Raw genomic sequence first — 17,611 nt, forward strand, 5'->3', positions numbered from 1 at the left:
CTGGCTGCTGCAAGGGGATGCTGTGGCACAAGATGCCTTTTAGGGGTGCAGGAAGGGGGTTTTCCTGCTTGGTGTCCTCTGGCCACAGCCCCTGTTGGGTGGCAGGGTGTGACTGCCACCAGCGAGTGCCTGGGGATCACTCCAGTGATGAAATTCCCCCTCCCTCCTTGACCCCAGGGATGCTGGTGCACAGGGTGAGAGAGAAACAGGGAATTCCCCTCTCTAAACCAGGGCAGGAGGCACAAGGGTGATCTTTTGACCTTTTGAGGGGTGCCCCAACACAGTTTCCCATCTCTGGGCTGGAATCAATCTCTTTCTGGGGCAGGAGAGCTGCCTCTGGTTATGTAAGGGCAGGAGGGGCAGGGGCATCCTGCCTGTTGCCTTCAGTTGTGCTGATTATCACATCTCCAAATTGCTCTGTTGCAACTTATTTTAGGGCACAGTCATGCAATTCTTGCTCAGGAAGGTCTACAAGTTTTAACATCCATATGCAACTCGCCTTCAGGATTTCACCTCCAGCATATTAACACTGTGGAAAAAGGAAGTCAGCATGGAATCTCAGCTCTTATCATCAGCCTAGTACTCTGAATATTTAAGCTTACTTGAAAGCCTCTTTTTATAATTATAAAAAAAACCCCACATTAATATGGTAGGAGAGTTAAGAATCTTGCTTTCCATTTCAATCATCTTATTCATATTCTGAGAATTTTAAGCTAGAGTTGAAATCCTTTTCTTATCACACCAGAGAGCAACATTCACCTTTAAGATATTTATTGATAATTAAAAATAGTGAGATTACAATCACTCATATAAAAATAATAAATCTGACTAAAGCAGAAAGACTGGTAGAGGTGGGAGGAGGGTTCCTCCTTGGATGTAACTCCAGTCCTCATGGATTCGACAGGGCTGGAAGGATTTTTCCCGAGCACTGGCCAAATCCCACACGGAATCCATTGCCCTGGCAGTAACCTGGGGACAGAAAACAGCACACAGCTCGTTCCCTAAGGACAGAAGGATTTTGCCAGGGATAAAAGTGAATAAAGGCATAAAGAGACCAAAACCAAGTGAAAACATTTCAGATATGCAACGAGGGGTAAAAAAGAAGAACACCTGGAAGAGTTCAAGCCCAGGAATATGAGGAAAAAAGAAGCACAAACTGTTAAACACAGCAATATTCAAGTCCAGTGAATTGATCAAAGAACAAACAAGATGTGCCAGCAATATTTCTGTTTTCAAACCAAACCTGCAGCACCATCAATCTACCTGGCAAACTGATTCTCTGCCTGGCCCAGCCCTGCAATTAATCAAATAAATCTGGATTCTCTCTCTGCAGCATCAGGGCTGCTCTTGGGATATCAGGATGCTGACAGCCAGAAAGGCAGTCATTAAACCCCCTCAAACAGCAGGACCTCCCCTTGCAGGAGCTGTTTCACTTGCTAAAGTCAAGTGGCTTAGTTCCATGAGAAATTCAGCATCTGACTCCAAGTTCCCATTAATCCTGTTATATAAGAGGGCGTGGAAGCTCTGCTGGCTGCTGCTGCAGACTCACAGGGTTGTGGCAGCATCTCTGACTGTGGGACAGCTCTGTCTCTCCCTGCTCCCACACTGGGACAGGGATGCTGCAGCTCCTCTCGCTGCCATGGGCCAGCCAAGCTGCTCCACAAACAGCAGCCACCAGCAAAGCTGCAGGCAAAGCAGGGCAGGGGACACAGCCAGGGCCTTCTGGCCCATCTGAGAAGTCTGTTCTGGGAAGAACAGCTGAGGAGACCTTCTGCTACAGCAGCTGACCAAAGCTGATCAAAGGAAGGACAAGTGACATATGCTGAATTTTAAGGACTGATTTTATAGTTAGAGATGGATTTTCCTGATGGAATACATCACCTGCATATGACAAAAAAACAGCTTCCTTCAAGAAGCCAAGAAGGAGCTCAACAGAACAGACCCTAATTCCCAGTGGAAAACTCTCCCAAGGAAGAGAAAGGGTGGGCTCAGGCTGCAGGGCAGCCAAAGTTACTCAGTTCAAAGAGCCCCTGCCAGCTCTAACCCACAGTGCAGCTCTCAGAGCCAGGCTGAAATGAAGTTTTCCAAGGACAGGGGTGTCTCTAAATGCTTGTGTAAAGCCACAGACAACACCTGGTATCTGCCAGGTAATCCTCATCCCTAAGCAGAAGTGGAGTAAGGCACTGTAAGGCTCAGCTCAGCTTCCATTTGATTCATTAGGCTTCACTGCCAGCTTTCCTTTGAGGAGCAGCTGATTACTTCAGTCCAGTTTGGTTCTCCCTGCTGCCAGGCACAATTTAGAGCAGCACCAAGGAGCAGCACACTGAACAAAGCAAGCCCTGTGCTGCCAGCAGCCCTGGCCTGAGCTCTGTGTGTGCCAAGGAGCTCCTGAGAGGTTTTTGCAGGCAGCTGCCAGCACCACCAGGAGCCCTTCCCCTGCCGTGCTCCCTCCCTGAGACACTTCTTGGGAGAAATACATTTCTCTCATTTTATGCGTTAGATCTCTGAAATAGGTCCCACATGGGGAGTAAGAATACAAAGTTGAAACAGGAAACCAGAAATGATGTGTTGAGCACTTGGCAAGAGCATGGAATAGCACCAGCCCTGCCTCAAGGGTGCCTTAAGGCCCTGGACCTGCCATACATCACTAAATAAATAGAGCAGCTCCCAAACGCCCTGGTGTCCACAGCCACAAACTGTGCTCGTGGGAGCAGCAGACATGGGACTGTCCCTCTGCCTTCCCCCAGCTTAGCAGCAAGGCCATCATGCCATCCTTAAAGACATTCAGGATTCAAAGTATTTCATGAGTTAACACAGATTGTCATGGGCATGAAGAGCATGGCTCATGGGCTGGTCCCATTTGTCCCTGAGCTGGCTCCCCATGCCAGCAGCTCCCAAACTGCACGGTGCCCCTTGCCAAAAGGGACATGTAACTCCACAGGGATGTCCATCATCCCTGCTGTACCCTAATTTAGCTGCTGGAGGGAGACTGGGGACTCTGGAGGGCAGAGGGGCACTTTGAATTGCTGGAGGAGTGTCCCTGGATATATGGGGAGCCTGTTGAGGGCAGTGTCAGCTGGCTCCACGATGCAGCATGAGCAGTCCCTGGGCTCTTGGGAGGCTGAAGGATGTCAGAGGCACTGGGGACTCCTCAGGTTCATCACCTGAGAGTTCATGACTCTCTCTAGTACACCTCAACCTCCAGTTGTCTCAGCATCTTCCTCTGTCAAGCTGGCAGCAGCTGACAGAAACACGATTTTCAAGGCTATTGGATGGGCTGCCAGGCAGGAGGCACTGGGGCTCTGGCTGCAGCACCACCAAAACCACTATGGAGTCATTGCCAGGGGGCTGGAATACATACATTACTTTGTTGTTTTGTTTTGGTTTTTTTAATTCACAGAATTAAAATCTTGGCTTTTATTAAATATATTTTCAGGGGAAAAAAAAATTATAATTTTAAACTGTTTTGTCAAAAATCCTAGGAGTCCTGGTTGGACTGAGCAGGCCCAGGTGTGCAGGCACATATTGGCATCACAGCATGAGGCAGCTGCCTGGGTGTTTGTCACTCACGTTTTCTCTGCCCTCAGTCACACCTGTGAAGGCTTTTGCCATTGCTTGAGCCATTTGTTCCTGTGCAGATATCTCTGCTCACATCAGCAGGCTGGAGCTGCTCAGGTGTGGCACTGGCTGGGTCTCAGCTGGTGACACACAACATCCCACAGGACATTCCCTAGAATCCCACTAGGTCACATAACAAAGACATTGGAGCCTTGGAACAAACACTCCTCACTCTCTTTGGTTCTTGCCAAATATTTGCTGCCCCAAAGCCACAAAGATGAAAGGAAAGGAAAAAATAGATTTGTTTTGCACTAGGCTTTGGGTTAAAAAGAAGTAGGAGTGGTATTTAAATCACAAAACACCATGGTAGATTTTAATTCATAAAATCCTTAGATTATCAAGATGAAAACTAAAACCATGTCTCAGCATGAAACAGCTCTCAAGCAGAGCCCTTGTCAGAAGGGAGCTGGTCAGCTCTAGAAGGCTTCAAGCTGTTTCCCACATACTTGATTTGCAACACACTTCATCGAATACATGTAGGTTACAAATTAAATATTATTTGAAAAATAACTTTTTGTAGCATTTATCAAGCTCTGCTCCACATGCAAACTTGGACTGTGTTGGAAACAATTCATCAATGGCTCCTAGTCCTGGGGTATTTTACCCATAAAATGGGTAAAATAAAAATATAATAAAAAACAGCAAACCTACCTCCATCATCTCCTTGGTGCTCACACAGGAGCATAAGCAAGAGCATTAAGGATTTAGCAAAGCAAATAATCTAATCTAGAAAGCATTTATGGCAGGGAAATTTCCATCCACTTGCTTTAGCCTCCTCACAGGTAGGATGGAAACAACTGTGCTTGCATGGCAGGTATGTAGAGAATAGCCCAGCTCCACACCAGCTGTCTGTCCTGCTGGGATCAGCCTGTGGAAATGTGTCCTTGCTGCAGTGTAAGAGCAGTTATCCAGCCATTACCTGTCAAAATTACTTCATCTCCATCCTGCAGGAATTTACGAGACTGTCCACTGCCCAGAGGGATTTCTTTTGTTCCATTCCAGGACAGCTCCAGCATGGAGCCAAAGCTCTCTGGCTCCTGCAGCAAGAGTTCATAAACAAATAAACTACTTTTTAGTATCTTCCCAGCTTATTGCTGCTGAGAGCAGACACACAAGTATGTTACCTTCACAGAACAGTTTTGCTGTTGATTTAATTCATTGATACATTGGGTCTTTTTCCTGACTTTGCATTTTAATTTCTTGCTGGCTATTAGTAGTGATGCTTACAGCTGTTATTGTGCAATTAACACAGAGTTCAACCTGTTAAAGCAGTCTGGGTCTGCCACAGCAAGAATGGAAACAGGAGGAGGAGACTTCTTCAAATCCAGTGCTTTTATGTAGTCACCTTTCAGTTTTTTACTTACATTTTGTTCTTCAGAAGAACAAAGCTGGTGTTTGTGAGCCTTTAATGTCATTCTGCAGTACAATACTGTACAATAATCTGAAGACTGTTGCACCTCAGAAATGCTCAAAAGTGAAGTACAGGCATCCCAACTTACAAACAACTTATCTGAGGCTGTCTTTGTGACAGCATACACAGGATTTGTATTTGGTGATTCAGAGGTGAGAGTTGCTCATATATTGCAGCCACTGTCCAAACTGCAGCTCATGGGGAGCAACAGCTTGTGAAGCTGGCTCCAACTTCATTGGAGAAACTAAAAGTTATACCCAGGCACCTTTTACATTCTTTCAGAAATAAAAAGCTGCATTTCATAGAGGGTAAATGGATAGTGAGTATGCTTCCACATAGAAGTTAATTTGCATCTGTTGTAAAATAGTTCTTAGGGAAAGAAGTACAGCAGAGATCAAACCCCCAAAACCAAACAACATAAAAACCAGCCAAACAAAAACCCCACCCAAACCAATCCTCTCCTTGGTGTGAATTTGGGGCTGTCACAGCAGCACCCCAGCGTGCCTGGGAAAGAGCTGCAGATGGTTTCATGGTGCTCAGATCAGGAAGGGCTTAGCCCCAAGCCCTGCTCTGTTGGTTTTGGGCTGCTGAGCAGTGGCTGTGACTGTTCCAACACTTACAGGTCCACTGATGGTGCCAGAGGCCAGGAGGTCCCCAGGTCTGAGGTTGCAGCCATTGATGGAATGGTGAGCCAGCTGCTGTTTCATGGTCCAGTACATGTGCTGGAGGAAGGAGGAAGAGGAGGAGAAGCTAAAGCAAGGACAAGGAAGGACAGACTTCTCTGGTGGGCCATGAGGCTGTGCAGAATGGAGCCATGTGGCCTGGCCTAAGGCATTCATAAACCCCACATTTTAACATGAAATTTAGCCCCTTAAAATTTTTCTTATTTCAGCTGGATGTCATTTTTGCCTCTTCTTCCTCCCTAAGACCAGTACTGCTGACCTAGGCTCCATGATTACACCCAGTATTTTAACAGCCTTGTAGAAAAATCTACTTATTACTGATTTGCTGACTACTGATTTACTGATTAAGGTAATTACTATGTAAAGAGCCAAATGTGAATATGAAATTGATTGAGAATTGCTGCAGCTGGCACATAAATCTCCTGGCTTCAATCAGTGGGTGGAGGCAGAGCCATCACGCTGCCCACAGAGGGGATGGGGCAGAGCCAGGCTGGCAGCAGTGAGTGGCATCTAAATTAGAGCTGTATTGCAAGAGGCAATTCCCTCTTCCTGTAGTCCTCTGTTCTCGTGGCTCCCTGCCAAATGGGCACACAGCTAAGGATGCTCTGAGCACCCCAACCTGAGCAGCAGAAAGAGCTGTCCCCTCCATCAGGCATTCAGGTGTTTCCAGTGGTGTATCACCATTGGAAGATGGTGATGGTTCTCCCCTGTGAGGTGGAAACACCTGAAAGATTTTCATTTTTTTGAAAATTTCCCTCTGTCTCGTATGCAGTCACTCAGATCTGATCTTCAGCTGTGCTGGAACAGAATGCTCAGGGATTCACCATCCCTGGAAGTGTTCAAAAGGTGTGAGGATGTGAGGGACATGGTTTAATCATGGGCTTGGCAGTGCTGGGTTAACATTTGGACTCGATGATCTTGGAGGTCTTTTCCAACCTTAGTGATTCTGTGATTCTATTCCATGAGTCTAATGCAAAAAAGCAGTGTTTGAAATTGCCTGGACTGGAGCTGATGGCATCAGCAAGATTGCAAATAAACAAAAGATACTGGAGTCTTACCTTGAAATTGGATCTACATATAGTAGTTGGTGTAGTCATTCCTTCTCCTGCAGAAAATAAAGGACAAAAAAGTGAGAAGCAATTTGTTTGCACTGGATGAATGATGTTGGAGTCTTTTTATTTTACAGATGAATGGAGGCTTCTTTTATCACTGTAATCCCTTGTGAGAAACCAGTAATAACATTTTCTATTGCTACAAACACTGGGATTTCATAGAAATCAAGTGTGTGGCTTGCACTGGAGTAGCATCGAGCTGCCCATTTCCTACTCTGCTCTCCTGTGGGAGAAACACCTGGACCTAGTGGCCAGCAGGGCCATAAGGTGGGGGCTGAGCTGGGTGAGTACCTGGAACCCACCCAGATCTGCTCATTCCATCCCCTGAGACCCCTCAGGGACACTCCTCAAGGGACACTGACCACAGGGGACATTCCCTGCTTGGCACACTGCTGCATGGAACAGGAGTTCTGCTCTTGTTCTGAAAGAAGCAATCTGGGAAAAGCAGGAGAAGAAGGAGCACAGAGCCCAGAGAAAGTGCCTGAACATTGGTGCTGCCACAATATTTAATTGGCAACTTCAGCTTTGCAACCCGCTCAGCTTTGCCATACCTTTAATAGCAACAAAGAGCTTGATGTCAAAAGTGTAGGGCTCTTTATCCTGAAGGTAGGGCAGTGGCTTAGGATCCTAAAAGCACATAAAACACATAGTCTAAACAAAAATAAATTTAAAAATCCACAAGACATTCCAGTGAGTACTGGTGTACCCAGCCTGTGCTGCACAACCATTCACCATTCTTACTGCTCAGGCTCTCGCTTTGCTTGGTCTCATGCACACACTTTTAAAGATCTTTCTGAACAGACATGATATCCATATAATCTAATTCCTTTTTCTTCACAAGGTTTGGAAAAGCCATGCCCATCATTTCAGCATGGATATTAATCCAGCACAAATAATGTGCCAGCACACCTTTGCTCTGTGCCCACACAGAGAAGATGGTGAGGCCTCTGCAAGACTCTGTTATCTTTTCCAGTTTTAACACCTACATAATGGAGACAACTGGCAATGCTTGAACAAAGTGTTCTGGCTTGACTCCACCCTCTCTCCACCACTTACTGTATGCTAAGTGCTCCCAAAGACCCTGAAGAAGCTCTGATTAGTTTATTTTCCAAGTGTTTTAAAGATGATTTTTCCGCCCTGCTGAAGCAGGATGAGAGCACAACATGTGCCAGGGCCAGTGACATCAATGAGCACTTGAAGTCAGAGGGCCCTGGGTGCTTTCATTTGCCCAGAAGCAGAATCACATCTGTAAATTCCATGGAGACAATCCTTGGCATGGATGCAGCTCAGTGATTTCTACTGATGGGACCTTCCAGCTCTGCTGACATTTTTCTAGCAATGCCTTTTCCTTTATTTCAACCTTTTCTCTTGCTGACCTGGACAGGGTTTGGCAACACAAACGGCATGAGAGCTTCCATGGTGACAACCCATGGAGAGATGGTTGTGCCAAGGCTTTTGCTCAGGAAAGGACCCAGAGGAACATATTCCCACTTCTGGATGTCACGGGCTGGGAAGAGAACATTGAATGCAATGCAGTTAAACATACCCTAGGAATTGCACATCCATCAGACCCGTGAAAGAGTAACACAAATTGAAATTGCTATCCCCAGCCTTTTCCAGCTGTTGTGCCCAAATCCCAATTTAAACCCATCCATTTTCAACCCAATTTTCTTAGATCAGCTGGATTAGGATGATAAATCAGCAATAAGTAAAACAAACCAGATCATCCCCATATAACCAGTATTTTTACCCCGACTTTAATTATTCCTTTTATACCCAGCTAATGACCTTAGCCAGCCATAAGGGGAATTTCAAGCTAAATCTTTGCAGAGACTGAGGGATTTGTGACTGCCAAATCCTTTTCCTTTTCCTGACACTGAAATCAATCACCATCATTGGTATCACCATTCTTAGGACTCCTCCATCCCTGCCCAGAAGAAGCTTAGACTGATATTAACTCTTTCATAAGTAAATAAATCTTCATTAGGCAGCAATTTCTGGTTCTACTAATTGATCGAAGATGGATTGATACAGACACTGAAAAATACAGGCAACACTTCATCCCTTTCAGCAGAACCCAGTGTTTTCAGCCATCAGCATTCTGCCATTAAATATGAAATAAAACCCTCTCTAGGGTTTCCCATGATGCTGTAAGCCCCTCTCCAGGCAGATCCCCACAGCACCGGTTACCGCTCCAATCGTTCATCAGGACCATCCCAAAAATGTGCTCCTGGGCTCTGCTGATGGGAATGGGCTCCCCATACTTGTTTCCAGGACCTACAAAGAATGCCTGAAATCAAAAAGCAACATGTTGGTTATGCTTTTGAAGATAAAAATCTTCACTTCACAGAGAGTTACAGCAGCAACAGAGGCTGGGCAGGATGAGTTCTGCACCAATTCCCATACACATTTGGACAAAACCCATGGCTAGTCCCCTTTTCTTCCCCTCCATGAAGCTGGCAGGCTTGAATTACTTAAGGGCTCTGTGTTGCTAAGAGACAGGCATTAAACAAGGGCACGATGTTGTCAAAATGCAGGAGTTAAAATGGTCCCTCCTAATTACAGTCTGGATGCAGAACAGGTTTGCCCACTGAAGGACTGCTTGGTGCAGACAGTGAACAGGAAGGAGTTTAAAGTCATCCAAGGGGATACTGAACGTGGCTGGAGTCTGATGAGACAGTGGGGAAGAAGAGGCAGGTGGAGAAATGTGCCCACTAAGTAAAGTAGGCCATGAACTGTGTGCCTGCACTCATTCCCTTCGGAATCCACAGCCTGCTCATGCAGAGGATTTTATAGGAAATCTCAGTTGTCTCTTTCTGTCTACAATATGGAAGTTTTCCCTTCTGTTCCTGCAGCAGCCAGCAGTAGAACTGAGGATGGAAAGCAGAGCTATGGCAGCACCACAGGAACCCCACGTTATGGGACTGATCTCCCCTTATAGCAGTGATTGGCAAAGCACACAGCATTTCACTACATTTTTATAACCATTTCCATCAATATTACACTTCTTCCACTACTTTTTTTTTTTGTTTTTAAAAGGAAAAGATTGGGAATAAAACATACAAAAATTATATAAGCCATTAAAATGATATAAATCTTAATACAATTCTATGATACACTTCCTTCTGGACCACACTAAGCCACAGCATGATGTGCCAACCCACCATATTTTTTTACAACACCCACAGCACAGGTTTTAACTTTCCAGGCAGGACAATCAGGAGTTTGAATCCCACTGCCAAGAACTCAGGGCTTCCTCTGCTCTAGCACAAGGTGCAGACAGGCTGGACTTGCCAAACCCCAGTGTCCATTGACAGATGCTGGCTGCAGTGCAGAGGTAACTGCTGACCAGGAAACAGCCTGGGGTGGCTGATGAAAAGAATTCTGCTGCCTGACTGCACCCCTGGTGCTCAGCTTTGGCCAGGTGAGCTTTTTCCAGCCTGAGAGCTGTCTGAGCAAACCTCCCAATGAGCTAAGGCACCCTGCTCCTCATCCAAAGCAAAGGTTTGTTCCACAGAAATCTTTACTGCCTGCAGCACAGACAGCTCAGAGGGGAGCACAGGAATGGACCTTATGGGACATTCAGTTTAGAAAAAGCCAAACCCCACCCTTTCTTCCCTGTTTCTATTTTAACCTTTTTCAAGTCATAAGGAGAAAAAAAAACCCTCTCACCATTTCTAACTCGATATCCAGACGTTTACAAGCACCAAACACTGGAGGTTTATCTGTGGGTAGAAGAAAGAATATTTTACATCAGGGAGGCAGCTAGGAAAATAGAATAATGGCCAGAAGAAACAGCTGTGCTGCTCAACAGGGAACAGAAGATGGACTTAAACCAGGGCTTTCTCTTGCCCTGACCCCAGGCTGGGCTTTAGGGCAAGGCATCCCAGACCCTTCCACTCCACTGCTGTGATGTTGAGCAAAATTAAAGAATAAAAGCAAAAAGAATGCACATTGAAATGCTCCCAGAGACTCACCATTGTCAGGTTTTGTTTGTCCCACAGGTCTCCGGATGGGCGTCCCAGACACCACAACAGACGATGCCCGGCCGTGATAGCCCACGGGTAAGTGCAGCCTTGAGAAAGCACCACAGTGCTGGGGTTAGCTGTGTGCCAGAGCAGCTTTTGGGGCTGGAAGCACAGCACGAGTGTGAGGTACAAGGAGAAGGAGCTCTGGATACAGGGGCACAGACCTCAGCACCTTACTCCAGGTGATATAAGGATGGAAGTGAAAGCCCTGTTGCAGTCTTAATGCACTTCTGTGCAGCTGCTCCAATTAATTCCTTGGATCTTAAAACCTGCTTTCTTGTCACTCAGCAAAACCTAACTTTTTAGGTATGTTTGTCTTTGAACAGGGGGCTGCACAGTAACTGGTGTGGCCACTGCAGTGAAGGGCAGGGTGGATTCAGCTGGGGCTGGGGATGTGTGGAGTTTGAACTCTGGACAACACCGACTCTCATCTGCTAGGAACTGAAGTGTGACCCTGCAAAACTACTCAGACCTTTAAAACATCATGTATATGTACAGATATGCCTGCAAAATAGTGCTGCACTAGAGAATAATCCAAGGCACCCACCAGTTCGGCATCAGAGCGTTCTCCTTCCCCCTGAACATGATCCCAACGTTTGTGGCGTGTTGGCGAGAAGAATAGAAGTCAGTGTAATCTCCTGCACGAGGAAAAAAGCCATGAAATGGGGATCAGTGGCAGCAAAGTCCCTCATCTGAGGGGGCTAAAGCACATCATGCGCTGCTGGCAATGAAAAGAGCAGAAAGGGATCCAGCAGGAGCGCTCAGGGGATGTCATTAATAGCATAAAGGGGTGATTAACAGTTCATCTATAAATTATGCAGACAAAAATGGGTATTTTTTATTCTTTTTCTTAGTCTCCGGTAGAGAAGAGGCTGGAAAGCGCAGGACATGAAGCTGCAGCCCCGCTCCCAGGGCCCAGCAATTCCCGCAGCGGTTCCTGCAGCCGGCGGTACCCGGCGGGGATGCTCAGGACATCTGCTGCCCTCTGCTGCCATCCCTGCAAACAGCTCCCGCCCTCCGCATCCCTGGCACAGCGGGGCGACGGGGGAGAACACCCCTGCCAGCGGGAATTGACATGGTGCTGGTTAGCGAGCTCAGTAGGACATCCAGCAGCTCCAGCAGCAGGTTATCCCCCGGTTCCAGCCGCCCAGAGGAGGACCCGGCCACTCGGGAGAAGCAGAACCACCCACAGGACAGAGCTGCACCCGAGTGCTGCGGAATCCTAAACGCCTGCACGTGTCTGTGTGGTACAGCTCGGTCACAGCTCTGTTCCCAGCACTCAGGAGAGCCGGGAGCCTGCAATTTTCTGACAGGACATGAACTGAAACCATTCCTGAAACTATTCTCAGGAAGGTATCACACCTATGGGGACTCCTCGTGGTTCCTCTGGGACAGGCTAGACTTTGTCCCAAACCAGGGTTGTGCCCCATGGAAGGCAAAATCCAACTCAGAACAGAGCTTGGATAGAAAAGGGGCAAGTTGATATCCCCACCCCATGAAGGTCATGCCCTCAGGTGACTTGGATCAAGTTGGTTTGGGTCCAAAAACAAACTCCTGCCACAAACAGGAAACTCTCAACATAGCTGTAAGAATACAGTAATCCCAAAGCAGTCCAGGGCTCCATGGCAATGATCTGGGATGCGGAGTAATGGTCTGGGAGTGGAATCTCCTGCTTATTTATGAGGCTGGAGTATCTGCCTTGGAAACTTTGCAACACCCAAATTATTTTCTGATGGCAGAAAGGGAAATCGTTGGAAACTGAGCATTTCTTTCCTGGCTCTAGTCACAAAGGCCTTTGGTGATGCCAATCTGATGACAGGAGTTATGTCCCACCAGACATCCCTGATTTAGTGGAAATTGCATCCAGGAGTGCTCTGGCTGCTATTGAGCCTCCCCAGGCTTTTATTCTTGTGCCACAGACAGCACCAACTTTTCATTATGTACAATAATCTACTTGTGGCTGCTGCAAACCCCATTCCCTGTCACAGCTATGATCTGTCTGTCTGAGCAAGCTGGAAATGCAGCAGCTGCTCCGTGTGGGAGCAAAGGGCAGAGAGAGGAGCCCTGGGCTGTGCAGGACTCACCAATGTGGGCAGGCAGGTGCATCGTCGCAGAAGCTTGGGGTACAAACGCTCTGAAATGAAAAATGATGCCTTCAGATCTCAGAAAACTTGCAGCTCCCACCTGTAAGCACCATGGAAGAGGCTGACTTGCCCTCCCAGCTCCTTCCTTAATTTTGTGCCTCACAAAAAAAAAAAACCCCAACAAAAAACCTGGCAGAAAAGCAGGTGGCTGCACAGGCTGCCGTTCCTGGGATGGCTACACCAAAAGGAGCAGCCCTCAGGGTGTGAGTGGGGAGGGGGCAGCCCTGGGGCTGGCTGGAGTCCCAAGGGACACAGAGAAACCCCCAGTGCCCACAGCCAGGACACCACTGCCTCTGCTGTGTGGGAAGGATGGCTCCTGGGGTGTCTGATTTGAACTGCTGGCCCTGCTCAGGGAAGATCCACGTGGCAAGCAGCAGTTCAACCCCTCTCCTCCTCATCCTCCCAATCCCCCTGGCAGGACAGGGAGGAAGAACTCCTGCTCACTGCCAGGACAGGCACTTGTGGTGCTTAAAGGATCACTCTGGACAAACGAGAGGGGTGGGATTAATGGACACACAGGTTTTCCAGCAGCACAGCACAGAGTTCTCCCCCTCTGCCCCTACACCACAGCACAGGCCCAAATCTGAGGCCAATTTGTGACCACACACTCACTTTTAGCAAAATCCAGGAGTTGCTGAGGACAAAGTGGGGGGTGTCCCCACACCTGCTCCAGCTGTGACAGGCAGGGAGGGAGGCACTGGGGGAGGTGGAAGAGGCAGAGACCCTTGAAGCTGTGTCTCCATGGAATGCCATGCTGGAAGGGCCGTGGTCAGAGCAGCAGCCCACGCCGGCCTGGGCAGCCCTGCTCAGCCCCCACAGAGGCAGCAGGTCTGGACACACCCCAGGGTGTTCCAGGTGCTCGCTGTTTCCAGGTGGAGGGTGACACCCTGGATCTGCGGGCAGTCACGGGATTAATCACAGATTAATCTTTACGTAATTAAGAGAAGGAAGCACTCGATGTGCACAAACCCCGGTTAATTCCCACGTAGGAGGCAGGTGGCCACGTCAGACTGTGGGTTCTGGTGCCCTGTCACCCAGGTGACACAGGGCACAGCTGCCACCTCACTGTGCCTGCAGCCACTCTCCGCTCCCTCACCTTCTCCGCAGCTCCGTGCTGTCCCTCAGGGTGGGCTCTCCAGCTGACAGCAGCTTTTGCAGGAAAGCCCTGGCCTCGCTCCACGCTGGCCTGCCCAGCCCCATGAAGGCATTCAGGGTGGGCTGACAGTGGCACAGAGGTGGGGGAAAGAAAAGACCACATTCTGTTTATCATGCAGGAAGATGTCCCACACCCTCATCCCGGTGTCAGATGCTCGTGGCCAGGGTTATGTGGCCCATGATCACCCTGCCCATGGCTGCCCACAGCCCCATCCACACCCCACAAGTCCTCTGCAGCAGGACCTGCAGCATGTTTGCATCACCCCGTCCTAACACACCACTGCAGGCCCTGGTGGCTTTGATATCTCAACCAGCTGTAGCCAAAGGTGGTTTGTGTTCACCTTTATTGTTAACAAAACATCCCTGTCATTAATATCCCATCCATGGAGTGTTAAAGGCACAAAAAGGAGTGAATTAACATTTAGGCTTTGTGTCAGACACCTGCATTGCCAAATGCTGATGACACTTTCCTGCAAAATGACTTTTAGATGCACGATGCCCCTGCTCTCCTTGAACCTTTGATGGTTTTTGCTCTACCAGAACCCGCCTGACAACCCATTTCCAGTTCATGTTCATTATCTCACCACAAGTTGCTAAAGTGCTTCATGGAATACTTTTAATATGCATGTGGAAATTAGAATAGGCTCTGATAAATACCTGGTCAAAGACGTGCTGGTGTTTGGCAAGAGCTGGTCCATTGAAAAGATGTTTAATGACGCTGAGATCCAAAATCTGGTCTCCAATTGCTACCCCAAGCCTGTGCCGAGGCTGCAAAGCAGCAAGAGGAGGGTGGAAGAGTTTATGCTTGTACCCAAAAATGCCCCAAAGAGAGAAAAGAAGAAGACAGTGACCACAGAGAGTTTAACCCATCCAGGACAAAGGTCTGGTACCACAGCAATGGGCCATCAAGAGCCAGTCTGAGTCTGGCTGCTGACAAACGTTAAGCCTTATGGGCAGAGCATCACTGCAGACTCCCTGCTGATCCTGAGGGGTGGGAAAGAGCCCCAGTCCCATCTTTTGGGATTACATTACAACAAGCAGAGGTTTCTCTCCCTGCCCTCTTTCCCTCAGAAAGGGGCTGACTTGCTCATTAACACCCCTCACTAATGATAAGCATTGCATGTTAAGCCCAAACATCTGCAATATGCTGTGAAGCAGGAAAACACCACTGCTCCTTCCACAAGCGGGGAACGGAAGCACAGAGAGGCTACCAGAGGATGGATCCCATCCCTGCAGTCATGCCTTTGGAGAAACAGGCGTTTCTGCAGCCCAGCTCCTCCCCAGAGGACTGAGGGTGCTCTGACTCCCCTGGTGATACCAGGGAGCACATCATGCTTAGGCACATGATTTCTGTGCCTCGAAGGATGAGGCTGCCCTACATCACCCGTCCTCACACCACACGAGGAGCCCAGGACCTGCATGCTGAGCCCAGCCTGGATCCCTGCTGGATCCTTGCTGCAGGATCATCATCCCACACATGGGGAAATGTGACAGATGCAGCCCAGGAGACAAAGCTCCTGTTCATGGGCCGGGTGCTTGCGGAGCCAGCGGTGACAGACCCACGGCAGCTGCACGGGGTAAAAACACACCACAGCCTCCATTATATGTGTCTTTGGATAAAAAGAGACAAACTACTACAGCCACTCTGAAAAGTAGCTCACCAAAATAGCCATCTTCAAAGATCCATGCTATTAAACCTATTTTTCAACCTTTAACTTCCAAACAAGATTCCAAATGTGGTAGTAAGTATTTATTCAGCAAACATTCCTACAGAATAAAAGCTAAAGGTCATGTCAGGTTAATTTGTAACTGGGATAGTCAGGAATGACACCAATTGTTTTAGCCTGGAATCATTAAAACATTCAGCTATTATCAGAATATTATTCTTCTAAATAATTTCTCTAAGTCTTGCCTGTCATTTCATAATGTTTGAGTGAAGACTTTTTTTTAGACAACAGTTACTGAGGAAGGCAGAAAAATAATCCAAACTTGTTAGATAACAGCACGCACATCTAGGAATAGATTGAATGCACCATCTCATTTTATCTTTGGAAAACACCACATCAGAAAACACAATCTTCTGGTTTTTTGGTTTTTTTTTAAACCTACATGGATAACCAGCAGAAACCAGGAGATAATCATGAAGTTTCCATCAGCAGTAACAAATTAATTCTCCATTTTTTTCCTTCTGAGAAGCAGCTCTTGGCTTGTTTCTCTTTCTCCAGGAGGACACATCTCTGGAGCTCCATCCCATCAGGCACTCAGAGGTGTGAGGTTCAGCCTAACTGGGCTCAGTTCTCATGAATATTGGGAGCTACTTCCTTGGCAGAAAGGATGAGCCCCATTTTCTTATGTGATCATAAAATAGAAAGCCTGGAGCTGGCTCAAGCTGCAGGCTTTGGGCCCAGCTTTAAACATGACACATTTGCACACATTAAATGCAGCACTGCATAAATAAACACCCAATAGAACACAATGGGTCAGCTGCAAAAACAGGTAAAACACACACATTTGATGCCCTGGTTTAATGCTTTGGCAACCACCAAAACTCCCCAAGAGCAGGAGTTAATGGAGCCTCTTAAGGGTGATGGTGTGATTACAGTCACCAAGAAAATGAAAGACTGAGTTAAAAACATAAAAAGTTGAGTGTGAAATGTGCCATGCTTCTACATAGGGAGTGGAAGGGTCAAACAGTGATTTAATGATGTCACAAAAATGATCAAAACCACACAAGAACTACTGTACATATTAGCCAAGGTACTTCTTATCAGTACTCACACTTCTGATTTTCTTTCCACAGTTTCAAAGAAGCTGTAATCAAAGTTACCACTAAGGAAACAGACAATGTGGCAGCTACAGCTTTGTCATCAGGTCAGGAAAGCCATGAGCATCTCAGGCTGGGAAGTTTCCTTTTATCCCCCATTGCTGGGAATTCTGCACTCTCACAGCCCTGGAACAACTACAACAGCCCAAGAACAGAGTTTGCTGTTACTCACCTCCTCCTTTGTGGAGAAAACCCCATAGGGGAGGTTTTGGAGGGGAAAATCTGAGTCCTTGTCTACCTGGATGAAAGACATGCTGAACCCCGAGCAGTCCCTGCTTACACACAGCTCCCACCTCCCAGGTGCTACGCGCCTTCCGCGGAGGAAGAGCCTCTCCAGCTGCTGTAACCCAGAGCAGAGGAGCATCAAATCCCACCCTCTGTCCTCAGACACAAACCAATGGCTGCTCTGTCACCATCCCACCCCTCTGCCTGGTCCCTGGCAGTGGTTAATCAGTGCCAGAGGTTTGCCTGAGTCAGCAGCTGTTAACTGTTCCCAGCCAGGCAGTGACCCTGCTGAAATGGGCTCTCCCTGCTCACAGCTACCTCTCCTGGAGGTATTTAGAAGATGTGTAGATGTGACACTTAATTTAGTGGTAGACTTGGCAGTGCTGGGTGAGCAGTTGGGCTTGGAGGTCT

At 47.7% G+C, this 17,611-nt stretch overlaps 1 protein-coding gene across 1 annotated transcript; it reads right to left on the bottom strand.

Moving 5' to 3' along the window:
- Positions 1-754: 754 nt before the first annotated feature.
- Positions 755-17,322, bottom strand: FAH (fumarylacetoacetate hydrolase). Its single transcript, XM_015639014.3, has 14 exons — positions 17,148-17,322; positions 14,809-14,919; positions 14,093-14,214; positions 12,937-12,986; positions 11,400-11,490; positions 10,802-10,899; positions 10,497-10,549; positions 9,015-9,114; positions 8,201-8,331; positions 7,376-7,451; positions 6,771-6,817; positions 5,650-5,751; positions 4,538-4,655; positions 755-969 (listed from the first exon to the last, which is right to left on the bottom strand). The coding sequence occupies exons 1-14, from the start codon at positions 17,226-17,228 to the stop codon at positions 890-892; spliced, it is 1,260 nt and encodes a 419-aa protein (XP_015494500.3). The 5' UTR covers positions 17,229-17,322; the 3' UTR covers positions 755-889.
- Between the last annotated feature and the right edge of the window lie 289 nt (positions 17,323-17,611).

The sequence above is a fragment of the Parus major genome, chromosome 10, assembly GCF_001522545.3.
Source record: "Parus major isolate Abel chromosome 10, Parus_major1.1, whole genome shotgun sequence".
Lineage (NCBI taxonomy): Eukaryota > Metazoa > Chordata > Aves > Passeriformes > Paridae > Parus > Parus major.